Source organism: Larimichthys crocea, chromosome XVIII (assembly GCF_000972845.2).
Source record: "Larimichthys crocea isolate SSNF chromosome XVIII, L_crocea_2.0, whole genome shotgun sequence".
Lineage (NCBI taxonomy): Eukaryota > Metazoa > Chordata > Actinopteri > Sciaenidae > Larimichthys > Larimichthys crocea.
This window is the reverse complement of record NC_040028.1, coordinates 14,228,141-14,245,660: the sequence shown is the minus strand read 5'-3', so window position 1 is coordinate 14,245,660 and position 17,520 is coordinate 14,228,141. Positions and strand designations below refer to the sequence as shown.

The window sequence follows — 17,520 nt, the reverse complement described above, 5'->3', positions numbered from 1 at the left end:
AATTTGTATGCAATGTCGCATTGCTTCAGATTTAACAAAAAGGCAAAAATATTGTTCAGAGACTTTTCATCTTCTGTTACTACTAGTAAACAATGACAACATGCATTGTATTATTTTATATTTTATTATTAAAAAACATACAAAACATTTATTCAGATACACACACATTGCCCAAATAGAAAGGCCTTTAATGGATGGATTACAGAAAGCCTCAGTCTTCATCACAAGATGACGTTCGCAGTAGACCTCTGAAAGTAGTACCCAGACAGAAATGGCTCTCTACTACAGCTGCCGGTTATAACCCGAATAGATGACAAACAGGACACACACACAGAAGAATTCATCATCATATCTACACAAGGTAAACAAATTATTATTGCTGTCTTACTATATATTCAGTGAATAGTGTATAGGAATGATCTACAGGTTAGTCTTCTATTTCTGTAGTTGTCATTTTAAATCCAGGACAGCCAAACCAAGCAATTCTTTGAGGTAATATGTTTTTGTGGAAGTTAATCATATTAAATCAGTCAGTAATTCATTGAAGCATATCAGCAGTTTTTCAGGATTTGAATCAATTGATCATGACCTTTTAGCACTGAAAAATGTGTGAGGACACAGTGTTAGAAAAGTGCATGAAATTTTCTGAACACAGATGACAGAATGCATCACATTAAAATGACAAATCAGCAGATCGTAGGGAAGTAAAATCCTCTCTCTGATGGCTTCTTCTTTATTACGCTGCTGGGGACAAAACAGTATTATATTCAGAAACTTAAAATAAAAAGAATAATGTGTTCAGTTGCTGTTCAAAATGCAGAAAAGTTACCTGTTCTGAATAAAACACAAGTCTTCTTGCATTCATCTTCTGTTTCGAAGCGGTTGTCATTACCACCACAGCCTCCATACCAAAACTGCGCACAGGCATTGGCCTGCTTGTCATAATACCAGCGGATGCTATAATTTCTGCAGCTGCCTTGGCTCAAGCTGAAGTTACAGCGGGGATCAAGTGGAACGGCCACTGAAAAAGAAATAGTGTGTGAGATGCACATTTTCCAAATGTATGTACTTCATGAGAATAAGCTTTTTTACAGCAGGTATTATAACTAATTATTACTGATATCATAAATCCATACTCATATCACTATGTGACAACCTTAACCACCTTGTTTTCTAGGCGAGTAATACTTATTGCTGCACTAACATGTCTTTGTCGCATTGTACCTTGATTGTTTCCCTTTTTGTAAGTCGCTTTAGATAAATGTTAAATGACTAAATGTAAATGATCAGGTTATTGCAGTACTCACCTTGAGGCTGGACGGGACTCACCACGGGCTGCAACTGATTCAAAGATGAAACTGAGCCCAGTGTTGATGTTGCAGATGAGGATGAAGATGTAGAAGACGATGCAGATGTTACGACTGCTTCATTGGACACGGAGGCTTCTGCCACAGGTGATAAAGATGTTGATTTGTTTACTACAGCTACAGTACTGCTGCCCCGTGCATGGACTCGTAAGTCTAAATCTTCACCTTCATCGTCTTCCACCACCTAGAAACGACAATGTAAAAATCAGTTTTGTGAAGAAGTCTGTACCACCAGTAAACATAAATACGACAAGTTTTCATCAAAGACCTGAAAAGGAAGAGGATCAGCACTGATGGGCAGCGTGAAAGTGTCTCCGCGGCCTCGGCTGTTGGTGCGTCTCTGATTTTCAATCTCCTCTTGGAAATTGTGACCGTTGTTCCAATATCCATTGTTTCCAAAAACATAACCATTATTGCCATTGCCATTGTATCCATCAGTCTTCTCTCCGTGCCCATTATTTCCGTTGTTGCCATGCCCATGCCCATTGTTGCCATTCCAGTGTCCATTTGTGACGCGGTTGTAAATAAGGGCGCCATTTTCATCTTCACAGAACTGGCTGACAAGTTTAGACTCCAGTGCTGAAAAAACAAATTAGGGAGATCAGTTAGGCACTTTACCACCTCTCAGCTGAAAGCAATTATAATAGCTATATATTTTAATGAGCACACCGCTGAAGGCGTGATATTTACAACATCTGACTGTGATTACCACCTGTTAGAGTATTGAAGTCATCAATGAGGTACATGTGTTCACTGTCGGGATCTGAAGCAATGAGGTTGAGTTCTTGCAAGAACTCGGCCTGTGTAGGATCGGAGGAATTGACAATCCCCAAGGCGTACATCTCAATGTTTGCAGCATGAGCTTCCCTCACAGCTATGTCAAGTTTGACAGGCTCTCGTTTGTCAGTTTGACCGTCTGTGATGACGATCGCTACTTTTCTGACTCCAGGCCGAGCGCTGAAGAAAGCCTCCTGAGTCGCCTTTCTGATGGCGGTGCCAGTGTAGGTGCCCTCGCCCATGTAAGGCATTTTTCTGATTGCCTGCTTGACGTCTTGTTTGTTCATGTAGCGAACCAAGTTGAACTCCAAATGGACATCCAGACTGTACAGGACCAGTCCAATTCTGGTGGCGTTGCGTCCGACTGTGGTCCGGTCCACCAATCTGGTGACAAAGTCCTTGATGATTTCAAAGTTCTCAGGGCCGACACTCTCTGAGCTGTCGATGACGAACACAAGTTCCATGGGCCTTTCTTTACACTTGACGCCACATCCTGAAAACAATGAAATACTGTCACTACATGTACAACTGTTCTGTTTACCTAATGATAGTTTTAAAGCTGCACAAATTAAGATTAAGACCCCATGACTTGTCTTGTCTGAACAACAAGTAGAATTAATAAAACCAGAAATATCAGACAAATTGTAGGTTCTCTTAGGATCCTAATGTGCATGAACACCACACCAGATAGCAGACACTTTAAGTTTGTGGCTTTGTTTGTCAGTTGCTCTTCAGTAGCTCAAGATGAGTTTGTGAGACCAAAATGAAGCTAAAAGGAGAATTAAGTACTTACTCTTTTGTCAGATAGACAAGTGTCCAACTAAATGCTAATGTCTGCTGGATGTGTAAATCATCAACCATTTGCTAACATATTCACGAATAACAGTTTTTACCACTGCGCCCAAGTGGACAAAATAATTATTTGGCCAATTATTGCAGCCATAAAACCAGAAGTTTATATAAAATAGTGCTGTCAAAATCTGAGAATAAACCATCTTTCATATTTTTTCATAGACATCTCATTGCACATTATACATGACCATGCACTTTCCCTTTAGATACCAGCTATGTATTAACAGCTATACTAATAAACTAGACTGAGCTTGTAGTCTTACCACAGATTTCTTTGATCAGCTTAATGATGTCTTCTCTCTGAAAAATATAACATTTACATCAGTCCAAAATCACAATAATTTATTGAATATTCAAACCTAAATTGAATTAATGGATTTACCGTGAGGCCTTGTTCTCCTTTCGCTCCTGGTCTCCCCTGGGATTTAAGAAAAGTTGAAAACAATGTCACTGTTTCTGTAGCGTGTTATTAGATTATGGCGATGAGAGAGATGAGAGATGTACAGTATCTATCTAGCAGAGACTCCCAAGAAAATCATACTCAGAGTAACTTAAAGAGTCTCTCACATTTTTTATTAGTTTACATGATTAATCTCATTCATCCGGGTTGTATAATGTCAAGTCGATTCTTAGCTTATCTTCAAACATCAGCAGTTTGATTATTTATTTGAGGAAGTGAGGACTAAGATCTCTTTTGCTTACCGCTTCACCGGGGACTCCAGCATCTCCCAAGTCTCCTTTTGTACCTTTCATGCCCCGCTCACCCTGTAATCCACGATCACCCTGGAACGAGGCGAGAGTAATTCATCAGTCAGAGACCAGTTAATCAGATATCATAAAAATGTTCAGAAGATATCTGTAAATCCATCACCTTAGCTCCTGGAAATCCATCTCCTTGAGGCCCTCTAGGCCCAGTCATACCTTGAGATCCTGGCTCACCCTGAAATTAGATTTTAGATTTACTGAATCATACAGGACCGTTAAAGACTCTCGGTAGATCATAAATTATTGTTAAGTATTGTCCTGCAGCAAGTTTGTCAGACAATTATAATGTACAACATGTCAGCACTGTGCACCCATTACATCATATTGCTTCACTCTTACAATAAAGAAGTACAAATGTGAATTAATCCAGACTATAAAGATCTTGGTAAGTCCTTGAAAGAGACCACTTACCTTTGGGCCTTGAATACCCTGTCCTGGAGGTCCAATTGAACCAGCAGGTCCGGGCCTTCCAATATTACCCTTAAAACAAATGTTTAAAGTTATCAAACCACTGCTTTATATAAAACAACAACAACAACAACAACAACAACAACTTAGTGAAATTATGATTCTATTCTCATATATTGTCAAAGGTTTGATTTGTGCAGTTATTAGCTATGATAGATCTTTCTTACAGGTGGTCCTTTTGTACCCTCTCCAGGTGGGCCGGGCAAACCTGGCAATCCTCTAAAGCCAATGTCACCCTGAAACCGACATAAAATTAGCAATTTCCACACATAAAAACACAAATAACAATAACAATGCAAATAAAAAACACATGACACAAACCTTAGGACCAGGAATTCCTATTCCTTCTGATCCCGGCTCGCCCGGTAAGCCTGGCAGGCCTGGAGGACCCTGAAACAAGTACATAAATTAGTTTAGACAATCCCAAAATATACAGAATTACCTGGTTGTGCAAAATATTGATGGTACACACCAAAGGACCGACGAGGCCTTCGCCTTTTGGACCAGCTGGACCTGATGGACCTGGATGACCACGATCACCCTGGTGACACAAAATTCAATGATGAAGACCAACAACATCATGCTGATGAGAACAATATGGTTAATAAATGTTCTTGGTGTTATGAACCTTTGGACCGGGTAATCCGTGGCCTGTTTCCCCAATATGACCAGGAGGACCAGCAGGGCCTAAATCACCCTGTAGACAAGACACAGTGATGAACAGTGGATACATGTTTAGTTTTTTTGGTGTATTACATACATCTGGCTGCCTTCTACTTATCTTACCTTGGTGCCAAGATTAAGAGACAGTGTGATGATACGTTTTTATTTATTTACCTTTGGACCTGATATGGACCGTCCTGGCTGCCCTGGCATGCCCTGATTGCCTGGTATTCCACGTTCACCCTGAAAAGTGAGAGTTGGCAAGAGACTTAAGATCATTCATGCTCATCTTCATTTTGACAATAGGTGTGCTGCCAAAAACCTGCAGAGGACTTGTTTTGGCTCTTAGGGTGGCATAAATCTTCAACAGCAAGGTATTCTACAATTATACGAGGTAAGACTTCATCAAGGGAGTTATCAGACCACAATAAAATACTTGTTCCTTTAATTCTTACCTTTGGCCCAGAGGGTCCTGCAATCCCAGGAGGCCCATGTAATCCACGAATGCCCCTCAGACCCTGGTCACCCTGGGAGGGATGCCAGCACACATCGTCTGATTAGCATTTGTTGTCATAAAGATGGTCAACTACACAAAGATAATCCAAAGCATACCTTCTCCCCTTGAGTGCCAATTCCTTGTGCTCCCTCAGGGCCTCTTGAACCAGGTAAACCAGGCTCACCCTAACAGAGGAATGATAGATGAGGCATGGAAAAAACATATTTTTAAAAGGGGCACTTTACTACTTTCAGCCAGTATTTTCTTGTAATACCACTCGTGCCTTGATTAGAAAACCTAGTGGAGCCACTTTGAGTGGCCACTTGAGACAGGGTCCAGAAGTAAGTCAGTCTTCATAAGCAGCGAAGAAGGCTCATGGAGACTGACTGGTTCTGTAGCCAGCCTCAAGTGGCCGGAGTTTGCATCATGTACTTTACCTTCTGCCCTGGAGCTCCATCCTCTCCTGGGAGACCATGCAGGCCACTCACACCAGATGCTCCAGGCTCTCCCTTTAAGAGTAAAATAGCATTATATGATTTTTGATGGATTCAGCACATTGGCACTACCCATACACTAATATAGACCTTAACTATACTGGCGTGTTTGGATCAAAACATGCAATGTCTTACCTTTGAACCAGGTTCACCAATGCCTCTCTCTCCTGGACCTCCCTGCTCTCCTGGTAATCCTTGGTCTCCCTAAAAGAAGACATAAAAAAATGTAACAAGCCTGCGAGGACTTGACTTGTTTGGCATGTTGTTTTAGTTTATTGTTTGGTTGCCGGTTAGATTTCGATATTATACAATTTGTGAATTTTATGTTTACAGTAATGATGTTATATCCATATTATATTAAAGGTATCAGATGAAAGATTATGTGGAATTTACATATTAATTTGATGTTTTTATCCCTTTATTGATAATGTGTGAACAGGCTGCAGCGTAATCATAAAAAATGGCCCCTTTCACAACTTTCTCGGTTGGAAACATTCTTTTAATAAAATCAGTCTGTGTGTTAACAAACCTTAGGTCCAGGTAAACCCTCTCCTGGAATTCCTCTGCTTCCTGGTGGACCTCTTGGACCCTCGACTCCCTGAGCAGCAATAAAGATTTGAGAGCTGTCAGTTCACATAGATATTATTCTATGTATATACTGTATATGTCAGTGTGATATGAAAACATAGATGAAGACATAGAGGTTTGCCAACCTTCTCTCCCTGTATGCCCACTCCTATCGGTCCAGTTGGCCCTGGAAGACCTGGAGGCCCCAATTCACCCTGGAATTAAAAACATTTAATACATAAGTACCAGTTCATGCACATGGGTGACGTGATACACATTTCATGCCAATGGTTTCACACTATTCCACTAATCAACAGGTAGCTGTAACAAACCAAGAAACACAGGAATAAGTAAACTACAGGCTGGCTAACGTGCATGTAAACAAATCAGGTATCAAAATGTTTTGCAAATGTTTCATGAGGAAAGAAAATACACTCAATACAATGTGTTTTTGTGATAAATACTGAGTGTACAATGGCTATCTCCACTTTAATCAAAATAGCGGCACCAAGAAGTCTCTTGAACGAGAGGCGAAACGTCTTCGCAGATCTACCACCAAGTCCAGTTGCCCCAAATTTAATCTTCTTAAAGAAAGATGTCCTGGATGACTGAGAACCTCCACAGACTGCATCAATGACATGTATAACCTCATAACCTCATCTGTATATTGGTTGTCAGTCTTTTACAGTGTATCTTTAGCTCCCAACCTTTCTATAGAAACCAGACTGTGTTTGTAGTATATTCTCTTTGTTAGATGCTAAATTTACAACCTACCCTTTCTCCTTTGATTCCTACACCCTGCTGTCCTCTTGGCCCCCTCGGTCCAGCAAGCCCCCGATCCCCCTGTGGAACAAAATCAGGTAAATCTGTGTCAGTTACATCACAGCCACTTGCTGTTGGGTCACAGCCAGGTCTGCATTGTTCTCAATGAAGAGAGTATGGAAGGAGAGCATGTTGGCTCTTGTTATCCCCTTGTGATTGATAAAAACGGAATGGAACAGTTTTTTCTTCATGGTATTTTGTGATGACATGAAACTTTTCCACTACCAGTAAATTATGAAGTGAAGCAAATGGGAGCAGCATGAGCAACATCCAAGTGCTATGAAGTTCAGACATGCAGACCCAAACATACTTTGTATGTGTGTGCAGAGAAGAGAGAGTTTAAGATCAAAAGGGATCACTTTTTTTTTTACAAGAGGTACAAGTCAGCAGAGGAATAAAATCTATAAGAGCGAGGAAGTCTGACATAAGCCAAACAGATGTGCAGTCGCTTGAGGACATTTCCCATGTTCGCTTTCCAAGAGCTTTCTTTAACAAATAAAAGTGTACATAGATTTCTTTACAGGCAGTCATCAAGAACCACATAAATATGCCTCTCCCATTGTCATTTTTACCCACAAGCCCTGTCTTGTGAGAGGGTATTTATGCAAATAGTTTTACTGTTACTTGAGTAATACACGTTAATCTCACTTCATAATGGTTTGTTTTATATGTCCTGCTGCACACTAAGACATGCTGTCAGTAATAATCTCAATGCATATGGCAAACAATCCAAGCTATCCCCTTTTGAATGGAGGCATTTCCAGACTCTGTTGAAAAATATATATCGCGTAGTGCAGCATGTTGCAGCACGGGAGGAAAATACACTGTTTTTACAGGCTCAACAACACTGAGTAGAAACGCCTGTGAGTCAGTGAGTTGGAACAGAGTGAGATCTAGTTTTGACATATACAGGTCATGATGTGGAGAAAGGCCAAGACAGTGTGCATACACAGCTAGACCTATCAGTAAAAGTAAAATAATGTCAATACAATGTGTTTTGCATTGAGATCTATTAGTAATGCCAGCCACAGGCGTTATTTAACACACAGCTTGTGTTTTGATCTTCAGCTGGCTCATGCAACGTTTAATGCAAAGTGAAAGTAGTAACTTACTAGTAACTTCTAATTTAGATTGTGTTGTAATAGTTTATAATGGAAACATGTTGCAAATATATTTTGAAATTGCGCTCTGCTCATCGATTAAATAATATCTGCAGCCTCTACGTTTTCAGGTTTCATCACACCTTTGACATAACTGAGAGTATGAAGCTTAAAATAAAATTAATTTCTGACACTGCGTTAGAAATAAGGGAAAATGCCACATCAAAGGAGTGATCCATTAAATGTAAGGGTGTAGATGTTTACTGCCTTCTTTAATTTAATTGTCTTCTTAATTTAGGTTTTAATTGCTTTACCAGCAGCATTGTGTGTGACATGTATACATTTTTACATATTTACTCCTGAGCAGCTTTTAAGATTATTGGTCACGTGCACTCTTCAGATATGTGTATATATAAATATATTGAACCAGTGACGTTGTGTAATAGATGACACATCTTTGACAAATGTCATAAATCATCAGTACACAAGTAAAGCATTTCTGCATTACTTGACGATCAACAAATTACTCATTGTTATGTAATAAATGTGACGTTTTTTTTTAAAGAATATCTTCTGTACCCTGTTTAAAACATTAGCTAAGTATTGTGGTAGCTTCTAGTTTTAGACTGGACAATGTCACTATTGTTTTGATGAGTATTCTGATAAAATAATACCTTTGGTCCAGGAAAGCCTTCGCCTTGCGGTCCTTTATCCCCTTGAACACCTTGTGGTCCTTGAGGTCCCTGTAAACAAAGCCAGAGTATATAATATTTAATCCAAACTGTGCTCAGGTCCAGGATCATACAGGTGTATGGGCTTTCTTAACAAATTATATGTGCCACTGGAACAAATATGGACATTACAGACACATTAACGTTCAACCATTTGCCAGTTTCTTAGTTTTCCTCAGTTTATTCATAACTTACAGGAGGGCCGGGTTCACCCACTCCATGAGGACCAGGAGGACCAGCCCGACCCTGGAATCCCATGTCACCCTGCAAAATGACATAGAAACTTAATTAAGCAGACAGCAAACAATCACAAAGTACGAGAAAGTATTCAGAGGATAATCCATAACATCATTTACTTTTGGTCCTGGAAGTCCAATACCAGTTTCCCCTTGAATTCCTGGAGGTCCAGGTGGGCCACGTTCACCCTGCGATAACAAGCATAATAATACTTAACACACAAGATCATTTAAAATGGCTTTTCTCTCTTTTTAACACATCTGTTTAAACTCTTTCATTTACTGTGTGCACATAAGATGCTCCTTTGAAGCTGAAAATAATGCTTTAAATCCCGTAGCTGTTGTGTGTAGTAAATAGGGTAGTAGGAAACATATTTGATCTCTTCTTGCAGGTTGGGACATGTCTCGAAGTTCAAGAAACACCAAACAACAGTGTCTTAAAATAACAAAGAAGGGCTAAAAGCTCTTTACTACATCAAAGTTTGGATTGATTACAATATCTCCTTGACTTTAAGTAACTTAAATCTAAAGTTACTTAAAGGTGAAGCAGAAATGTAAAACCTTACTTGTAATGTAATAATTTAGCTGGGTTTAACTGAATACAACAGTTTCTATGTGCCATTTTACTGCATTTCATATGAATGTAATGTAAATGATAATTCAGAATTGTGAGGATGTGAAGAGGCTTGTCATGAAGGAACATTTTAGGAACCTAACGTAAATGATACCACACAGAGACCACCAAGAGTCCTGTTAATCTTTGCAAATGCTCCCTGCATGTCCTCACATGGTGACTTTCCATGTATGTTATTAACTTGCAGGCCTTGACGATGCTGTAGGCACTTCCCGGTCTGTATTTAGAAACAGGATGCAAGCCATTAAGAAAAACCTGCAGTGAAATTTTTTTTAGCTGATGGTTCATCCCTATGCTGGTGAATAACAGTAATGATGGGGAGGACATTGGCGTATTGCCAAACATTCACACAGGGGTCTTTTAGCAGACAAACAGTCCTCTGTGCTGCACGGAAAAGACCGGGGTGGTAACTCTCCAACCTCTGTTTAAACTAATCATAAAAGGAAAGTAAAGGTCACAGCAGATGTGCACCATGAGGGAAGTAAAAGTTGTTTGAAAGGGGGCTGACCTGCTTCCCCTGAGTGCCCTCTGGTCCAACGTCCCCATGTGGTCCTGGCAACCCCTGGGCAGAAACATACAGATGTTAATAAAGAAATATTTGGCTGCGTGTTTGTGTGACAATCTGTACAGAAAGGAAGAAATATTTGATATGTTTTTGTGATTTCTGTACAGAAAGGAAGAAATATTTGATATGTTTTTGTGATTTCTGCAGCTATTTTGTTATTTTGTGTTCTATAAAGTGGATTTTCCTCACATACAGTTTCTCTAACAGAGCATTACCAATAGGTAACGATACAAAACTTTGCAAATATAGCATGCAACCTTAAAGGTTATGAGTTTACATCAGTACCCCTAATGATCAAAGACATGGCACACATTAATTGCATATTTTACAGTAAAATATTACTGACCTGTAGACCTCTAACGCCTCTTGCGCCAACTGATCCCTCAAGACCCTAAAGTACATCACATAAGGACAGGATTATACCATATGATCAAACACAGTGTACTCACTGTGTATAGTAAGTAGGAATTATTAAACTGAAAATGTATTGTGTAGCGTCAACAGTGCTGTCATACCCTGTCTCCTTTGATTCCTGGAGTGCCACACTCACCCCTCTCACCCTGTGTAGAAATTAAGTAAGTAAGTATTGCACTGGCTTCATTCCAATGGAATAAAATGTTACTGTTGTTATTAATCTAAATCACATACCTTCTCTCCTTTGTAACCTGGTTTTCCCTGCAAATGAAATTCATGATATGTTATGTGTAAACAAACTACAGAGAAAGTAATGAAGGTTTTGATCATGGAGTAGTGTGACTTACCTCACTACCCTCTCGCCCGGGTAGACCACTTAGTCCTGCTTCACCCTAATATGACGGAAAGTGAATTGACTCATTCGATCAACAAATAAGAGTTTATACAAGCTACTGTAAAATAAATACCCTGTCACTGAATAAATAGTCTGTGAGTTTAGAGGAGAAAAAAAGAACATATGAAAAAGTTAAACATCCTCAGTTGGACCAACACGTCACCTACTGTAACACCTACTGTATCCGGCATGTGTACAGTATGGGCCCAAAAATGTTTGTTTAACAACTATTAGAGTCTGAACGGCCAACCTTCTCTAAAGCAATCTCCAAAGACTTGGTTGCCAATGAGAATTACCAGGTACAACAACAATGTAAGTGTGACAGTGATTGTTTTCAAAATAATACAGCCCAGTGAGAGCATATAAAGAGAATAAAATAGGGCCTAAAATCGAACCCTGTGGTACTCCACAGGAGATGAGTGAAGAGGAATAATAAACATTTTGAGTGATAAAAGTTTTCTTTTGGTATATATTGGTATATATTGGTATATATTGGTAATAGCACTGAATGTTTGTTTGTTTTGCATGTGCATCCTAGATCACTCTCCTTTTGGACTTAATATATATAAATAAATAAATAAATAAATAAATAAATAAATAAATAAATGAACAATATTAATTAATAAATTATGACCTTGTGCAGAACAGCAGGTCGTGTTTTATTTCATGAGCAAAATAATTCCATGTCTTAAAAATAAAACACAAATATTTAACTAATGTCAATGCTAAAGTGTACATATGTTTTACAAATTACTACTAGAAAATGATAATCGTAGATCCATATTAACCTCACTTGACTATGAGCATAACCATAAATCTTTTTAAAAGTGTCACCAAATACTCATCGGATATCGGATGTTCAGGAGGAAACGTAAAATTAAGGTATGAAGCACTCAGGAAGTATTGTCTAACTCCTGAAAAAGCCGCCAGCTAAGAAATGTATAGTCCATCAAAAAGCACACACCTTTTGCCCTCTAAGCCCCGGGGCTCCGTCATCTCCAGGCCGTCCTTTTTTCCCCTGCAGAATGAAACAAAATGAGGATTAAGATTTGACTTCCATCTCTTCTAGTGTGCATGAAAATATTTGTTTTGTTTGAAAGACAAAATACGTTAAAGGTAACTGACTACATGTGTTGTATATGTGCTTTTGGATGAGACAGCTGACAGCTGATACCACAACATGAGGTATCTTGTCCACAGGGCCAGGAGGTCATGGTTTTGAGGTGCACCTGGACAGTGTGTGTCAGTCGCTATCCACCAGGAATCACTAGTTTGTGACCACTCAAGTAATGAGAGCAATTATAAGAGCCTTAGTCTGAGTGTAAGAATTTAAAGAATCTCTCTGAGGAGAAAGCACCTGGTTAATGACCATGCAGCTGTCTGTCAGCAACACGATCGTCTGGCAGGTTGCTGGAAAGCTTGACGCATTGATACCTGCGCTATCTATTAACTGAGGAGGAGTGGACATTTGCATATGAGTGAAAATGTACGGGATCATCTTCTTCTAGTCCCTCTATCCCTGTGTGACTGACCATGTCAGTAGGGGTTGTATGTGAGATTTATGGTGGCTAAAGGTCCAGTTTTATAGGGTGTTTAGTTCTAAATGTGGTGCCTCTGGTTTCCATGGGGGCAACTTATGTTAAATGAGAAATGCACAATGACTAGCTGAGACTGTGCACTCAAAGTCTCAGCAAATATATTTCTCTGGGAATAGCAGAGTACAGTTTCTCCTGTCCTTTTAACCGGGTGTCGCCATGGATTTGCTTTAAGAATCTGGGACAGGATCACCTATCCACTAACTCTACTCGTGCAAATGCCTGCAAGCTACACTGACTGAGGAAAAAAGGCAAGTAATTATACTGATTGTTCAAAACAGCACAATTACCATTCCTAAGATATCATGTTAGATTTCTCTGAACATCTTTTCAGGAATTCTTTCTTTCTGACAAACCAACTTGTGACACTTCAAAAGAAAACCTTTCTTTTGGTTGTGGGGGTATTTGGTAAAGTCTGAAGGATAAATACTCACCGCAGACCCACTTGGCCCCCTCTCTCCTTTCTCACAAGAGCATCTCTGAGCCAGAGGGCACTTAAAAGAAAGAGACATGTTTGCTAAGTTGTCATGAATGTAATTCTATACAGTCAAATTGGACACCTTCACCTAATTACACATTATTAAATGTCAAAAGTCTGCATATGAGTTGTCTAAGTGTGACATTACTTACCCCTTCATCAGCCAAACCAGTCTGCAAAGGAAAAAGAAAAGTTAATAGGAGAATTTGAAGTGTAGAAATATTGCAGTACCTCATGAGATTTGTTCAGTCATTGCTTAGTGATGCAGATTTGTTATGATGATTTAATGTAGCACACATAAAGCTACTTAATAGTTAAAGCATTTAAAGAAGGAGGAAGGAAGACAAATATTCAACGTTAACAACAACCTCATAAGGTGTTCATGGATGATGAGTTACAGAATCGTAATAAATAAATAAATAAATGTCTAAATACAAGTAGAGTTTATGTATCAAGAATATCACAGTTTAAACCCAGTTTTAAGGAATGTAGTGTGAGGTTGCAAGACAAACAATCTTTTTCTGAAAGGGACAAAAACAGTCAATTAGTGTTGGAGAAAATCCGACAGGATAATCTCCTGCAGATGTCTAACAGTTCTAATTTTTCTAAAGCTGTGTAAAATCATCCATCATCATCGTCCAGAGCAGCTATATACATTCTTTCATTTGTTTCTCAGAAGCATTGTCATCATTCCATCTCTGTGCGAATACCTGAACAAGCCTGTCCATGTGTCAACTATGAATGGACGCAAATACACGTCTTTTCTTCCCATAAGGCTCTGCTGAAAGACAAGGTATTATACTCACAATCTCAGTGACGATTTTTTCAACAATGTCTTCGTCCTGTAAGTTATGGAGGAACTGTGAGGCCGGAGAGCTGGCAAGCAGACGGAGTTGGGCTACGTTGGCTGGCTCGTTGGCTGCACGGGTGATGCCCAAAGTGAAGAATTTGATGCCCTGGTTCTTTGCATCAGCAACAGCAGAGAAAATGTCAGGGTTCCTCGGGTGGGAAATACCATCTGTGAGCAGCACGGCTACTTTGATGCTGCCAGGGCTGGATTCCTCCAGGTAGATCCTGGTCATGTTGGTGATGGCGTAGGTGGTGTAGGTGCCATGCCCGATGTAGATGATGGGAGTTATTCTTGTCTTGAAGTTCTCTGTGCCCCTCCATTCTCTGAAGGTCTGCTCTGTGATAACGTGACTGCTGTACTGCAGCAATGCCACCCTCAAGCTCAAAGTGCGGCCAGTTTGCAGCCGTAAACCTTGGAGTCTGTCCACCACGTTCATAGAAAACTGCTTTTCTTGCTCATGATTGTCCTTGGCACTTTCAGAGCTGTCCAACAGGAAGGAGAGCTCCAAGCCACAGTCCTCATCGAGGATGGCTGCGTGCACACAGAACAGGATGAAGGACTTTCTGATTTGACTTTATGTCAAAATAATGTTTTTTATTACAAATTTATATCTCCAAACAGAGGAGGAAAACTGTAGATTAGTGCAGTCAGAGTAAGAGATGAAACAAAAAAGCATAAACAGACAAAGAAGCATGAACTTTCCTGTACTAGTAACATTTTAAGTTTCATTCATTCTTACCTTGTCCATCATGAAGGTTTGCAGCCACAGGTCTGACCCTGGATTTCTTGTTTGTTTTCCTCTCGTCATAAAGGTCTTGGGCCCAGACACTGGTCAGTGCTGTGACCAGCAGCACTGAGGTAACGGAGGGGAGCATCTTTGTCCCGACTGTGGAGAAAAATAGTAACAATTTAAATTTTGATTAATGTTACTGCATCAAATCAGGACAGAGCAGTTTGCACATCCATACATTTCATCTGCTTTAAGAACATTTCAGAAAAAAAGTTTGAGGTCAGTGACGAACTAAATTGCTGATTATTATTTAGTTTTGAAAATGAAATATATCCTTAAAATAATTTAACATCAACTCACAGTCCAACCTCCTTTAAAATGCTGCAATTTCTAGTATTCCAGTGTCCTATTATAAGTACAGACTTTTGAGAAAGGTAGCAGGAAAAGCAGAAGACCGGTGTGCACAGTGAGGTCCAGTTATCTCACTGATTGTGCAGCAGCAGCAGCAGCAGTGTCATTCTGTGGAGAAGAGAGTGAAAGACCCTGAGACACTCACTCCTCTTTTATAAGGAGGCACCAACGGACCTGGAGCCTCGCCAAGACTCCACTCTGCCCTCAGGGCAGAGGAAGGCTGCTGGGATATGTCTGCAACAGTGAAGCAAGATTGTTAGTGTTTGCTGAAATTTGTATTTTAATCACTGCAAGTAAAATAAACTGTATGTATGCATTTAAATGTGGCTGATTCATTTCTAAATACCACAGAATTACATTTATCATGTGCTGAAATTGCACAATTATGTGAGAATATAGCTGTCTCTTGTGATTATTGGAGTTTTGTGAGTTGATTGTTGGATAATACAAAAAAAAATTAATAAATTTCAAGTCAGTTAATCTTGCAGAGAAATGCTGGATATAAACTTCATCATAATAAAATACCACTTAGACAAAACTGCAACAATAAAATAGGGTTAAAAGCGTGTTTTAAGAGGCGATCACATTGATGCCAACATAAATTCCACAGGTAGGGGTTTTAAGTTTAGAGGTCCTAATGGCAAAGGCCTGGTCATGTTTGGTCTCCACCCTGGACTTTGGAATGGCCATAACAGATGTGCCTGAGGAAAAAAGGTTAAAAGGTCTAAGAATTTCTAAATTAATTATAAAAACGACCAAACAATGCAAGAAAAAATGTTAAATCCTGTTGTCTTTTACTTTAGAAAAAGTGGATGATCAGAGTAGTCTTAACAGAAACAGACCAACCGATGAAAACTTTGCAGTTAGAGATCCAGAGAGAAGTATGGGAAATATGCACTCTTCGATTGGATCTAAAGAATTTCAAAAATATCAGGGATATCAGGAAGAAATGCTTCTCACATTGGAATGAAGGGCTGATCGGGGACAGATAGTTATGAGGACATTCAGTTTCCAGCTTTTTAGTATGAATATGAAACATTCATATAGGCAATGAGGGCTTCACAACCTCAAACAATGTCTGGTGTGCTGTTAGTACGTTAGATTTAGACAAACGTTCGTTCGTTATTATGATTTGTCTCCTTTAATTATACGTAATGAATAGGTGGTTGCGTCCAGTTGGGGAGTGACATGCAATATATCTCAGAAAATAAATAACTGGGAGCTGTAGGTGGTACTTCACCTTCTAGACCTTAAAAGATGGGCATCTGACCATTGACCAGTCGAGGTGACCTTTTAGCCTACTCCTCTTGGTGTGCGTGGTTTAAAGATGGGTTTGCTCCTGTGCAGGCTGGCTCAGGATTTGTGAAGCTGTTTGCCTGCTGTGCTTAAGGTGAGGAGGCTTTGTATTGCAAAGCTCCAGGCAAGAAGTAATTAGAGGAGACTTTCTGACACAAAGGAATGTTGCATTGAATGATGGCTTGGCAAAATCCATCCTGTCACTTTGCTCTATGATGAATGACAGCCATTCATAGTGTTCCTATGTGCTGCAGCAACATTTGCGAGTTGTGAAAATGACGATGTCAGGTTGTCGTTCATGTGCGTCCATCACTGACTGAATGTTCCTCATAAAGCTTAAACCTGTGATAAAACAGTGTACTGACGAGACAGGCCGTATACAATGAGGTGTGAAAAGAGCTTGTAGGCTGAATCAGAATGATATACTTCTACACGAACATGAATACTCCAGAGGATTGCTCTGCTTTCTTCTTTTAGGTAGAAAATTTTGGTATTTTTTAATGGTTCAGTTCAGCTACATCAAATGAATACATTTCTAAAAGTAGATTACCGTTTTTCTAGTTAAAGAGACTAGAAAAAGTAAATTTAAAACAGTGACTGAAGTAAATTTCTTTGTTTTTTAAGTTTGTTCAGGCTTGAAAAGTCAAGAAGAACAAGAAGAAACCGCCGTGGCTGTGAAGTTAAGCCAATGTCAAAAACTGCAGAACCTTTAACGTCCACTTGAGGCTGGCCACAGAACATGTCAGTCTCCATGTTCAAATGTCCAACTTCACAGCAGAAATAAACATGTTTACAGCCTGGTACAAAAACAGTTT

The 17,520-nt window shown here is 39.5% G+C and overlaps 1 protein-coding gene across 2 annotated transcripts; it reads right to left on the bottom strand.

The window, feature by feature from the left end:
• Positions 1–110: 110 nt before the first annotated feature.
• Positions 111–15,520, bottom strand: col28a2a (collagen, type XXVIII, alpha 2a). 2 transcript variants are annotated; one of them, XM_019255212.2, is made up of 36 exons: positions 15,359–15,520; positions 15,008–15,154; positions 14,225–14,799; positions 13,571–13,591; positions 13,375–13,434; positions 12,310–12,363; positions 11,299–11,343; positions 11,186–11,212; positions 11,053–11,097; positions 10,884–10,928; positions 10,481–10,534; positions 9,459–9,527; positions 9,298–9,366; positions 9,046–9,114; positions 7,224–7,292; positions 6,596–6,664; positions 6,412–6,480; positions 6,018–6,086; positions 5,826–5,897; positions 5,505–5,573; positions 5,348–5,419; positions 5,067–5,135; positions 4,858–4,926; positions 4,702–4,770; positions 4,551–4,619; positions 4,397–4,465; positions 4,173–4,241; positions 3,868–3,936; positions 3,699–3,779; positions 3,379–3,414; positions 3,260–3,296; positions 2,080–2,637; positions 1,636–1,946; positions 1,308–1,551; positions 830–1,021; positions 111–744 (listed from the first exon to the last, which is right to left on the bottom strand). In XM_019255212.2, the coding sequence occupies exons 2-36, from the start codon at positions 15,141–15,143 to the stop codon at positions 737–739; spliced, it is 3,708 nt and encodes a 1,235-aa protein (XP_019110757.2). In that variant the 5' UTR covers positions 15,144–15,154; positions 15,359–15,520; the 3' UTR covers positions 111–736. The 2 variants fall into 2 exon arrangements, with proteins under 2 accessions (XP_019110757.2, XP_019110758.2); XM_019255213.2 differs by having other exon boundaries at positions 111–741.
• Positions 15,521–17,520: the final 2,000 nt, after the last annotated feature.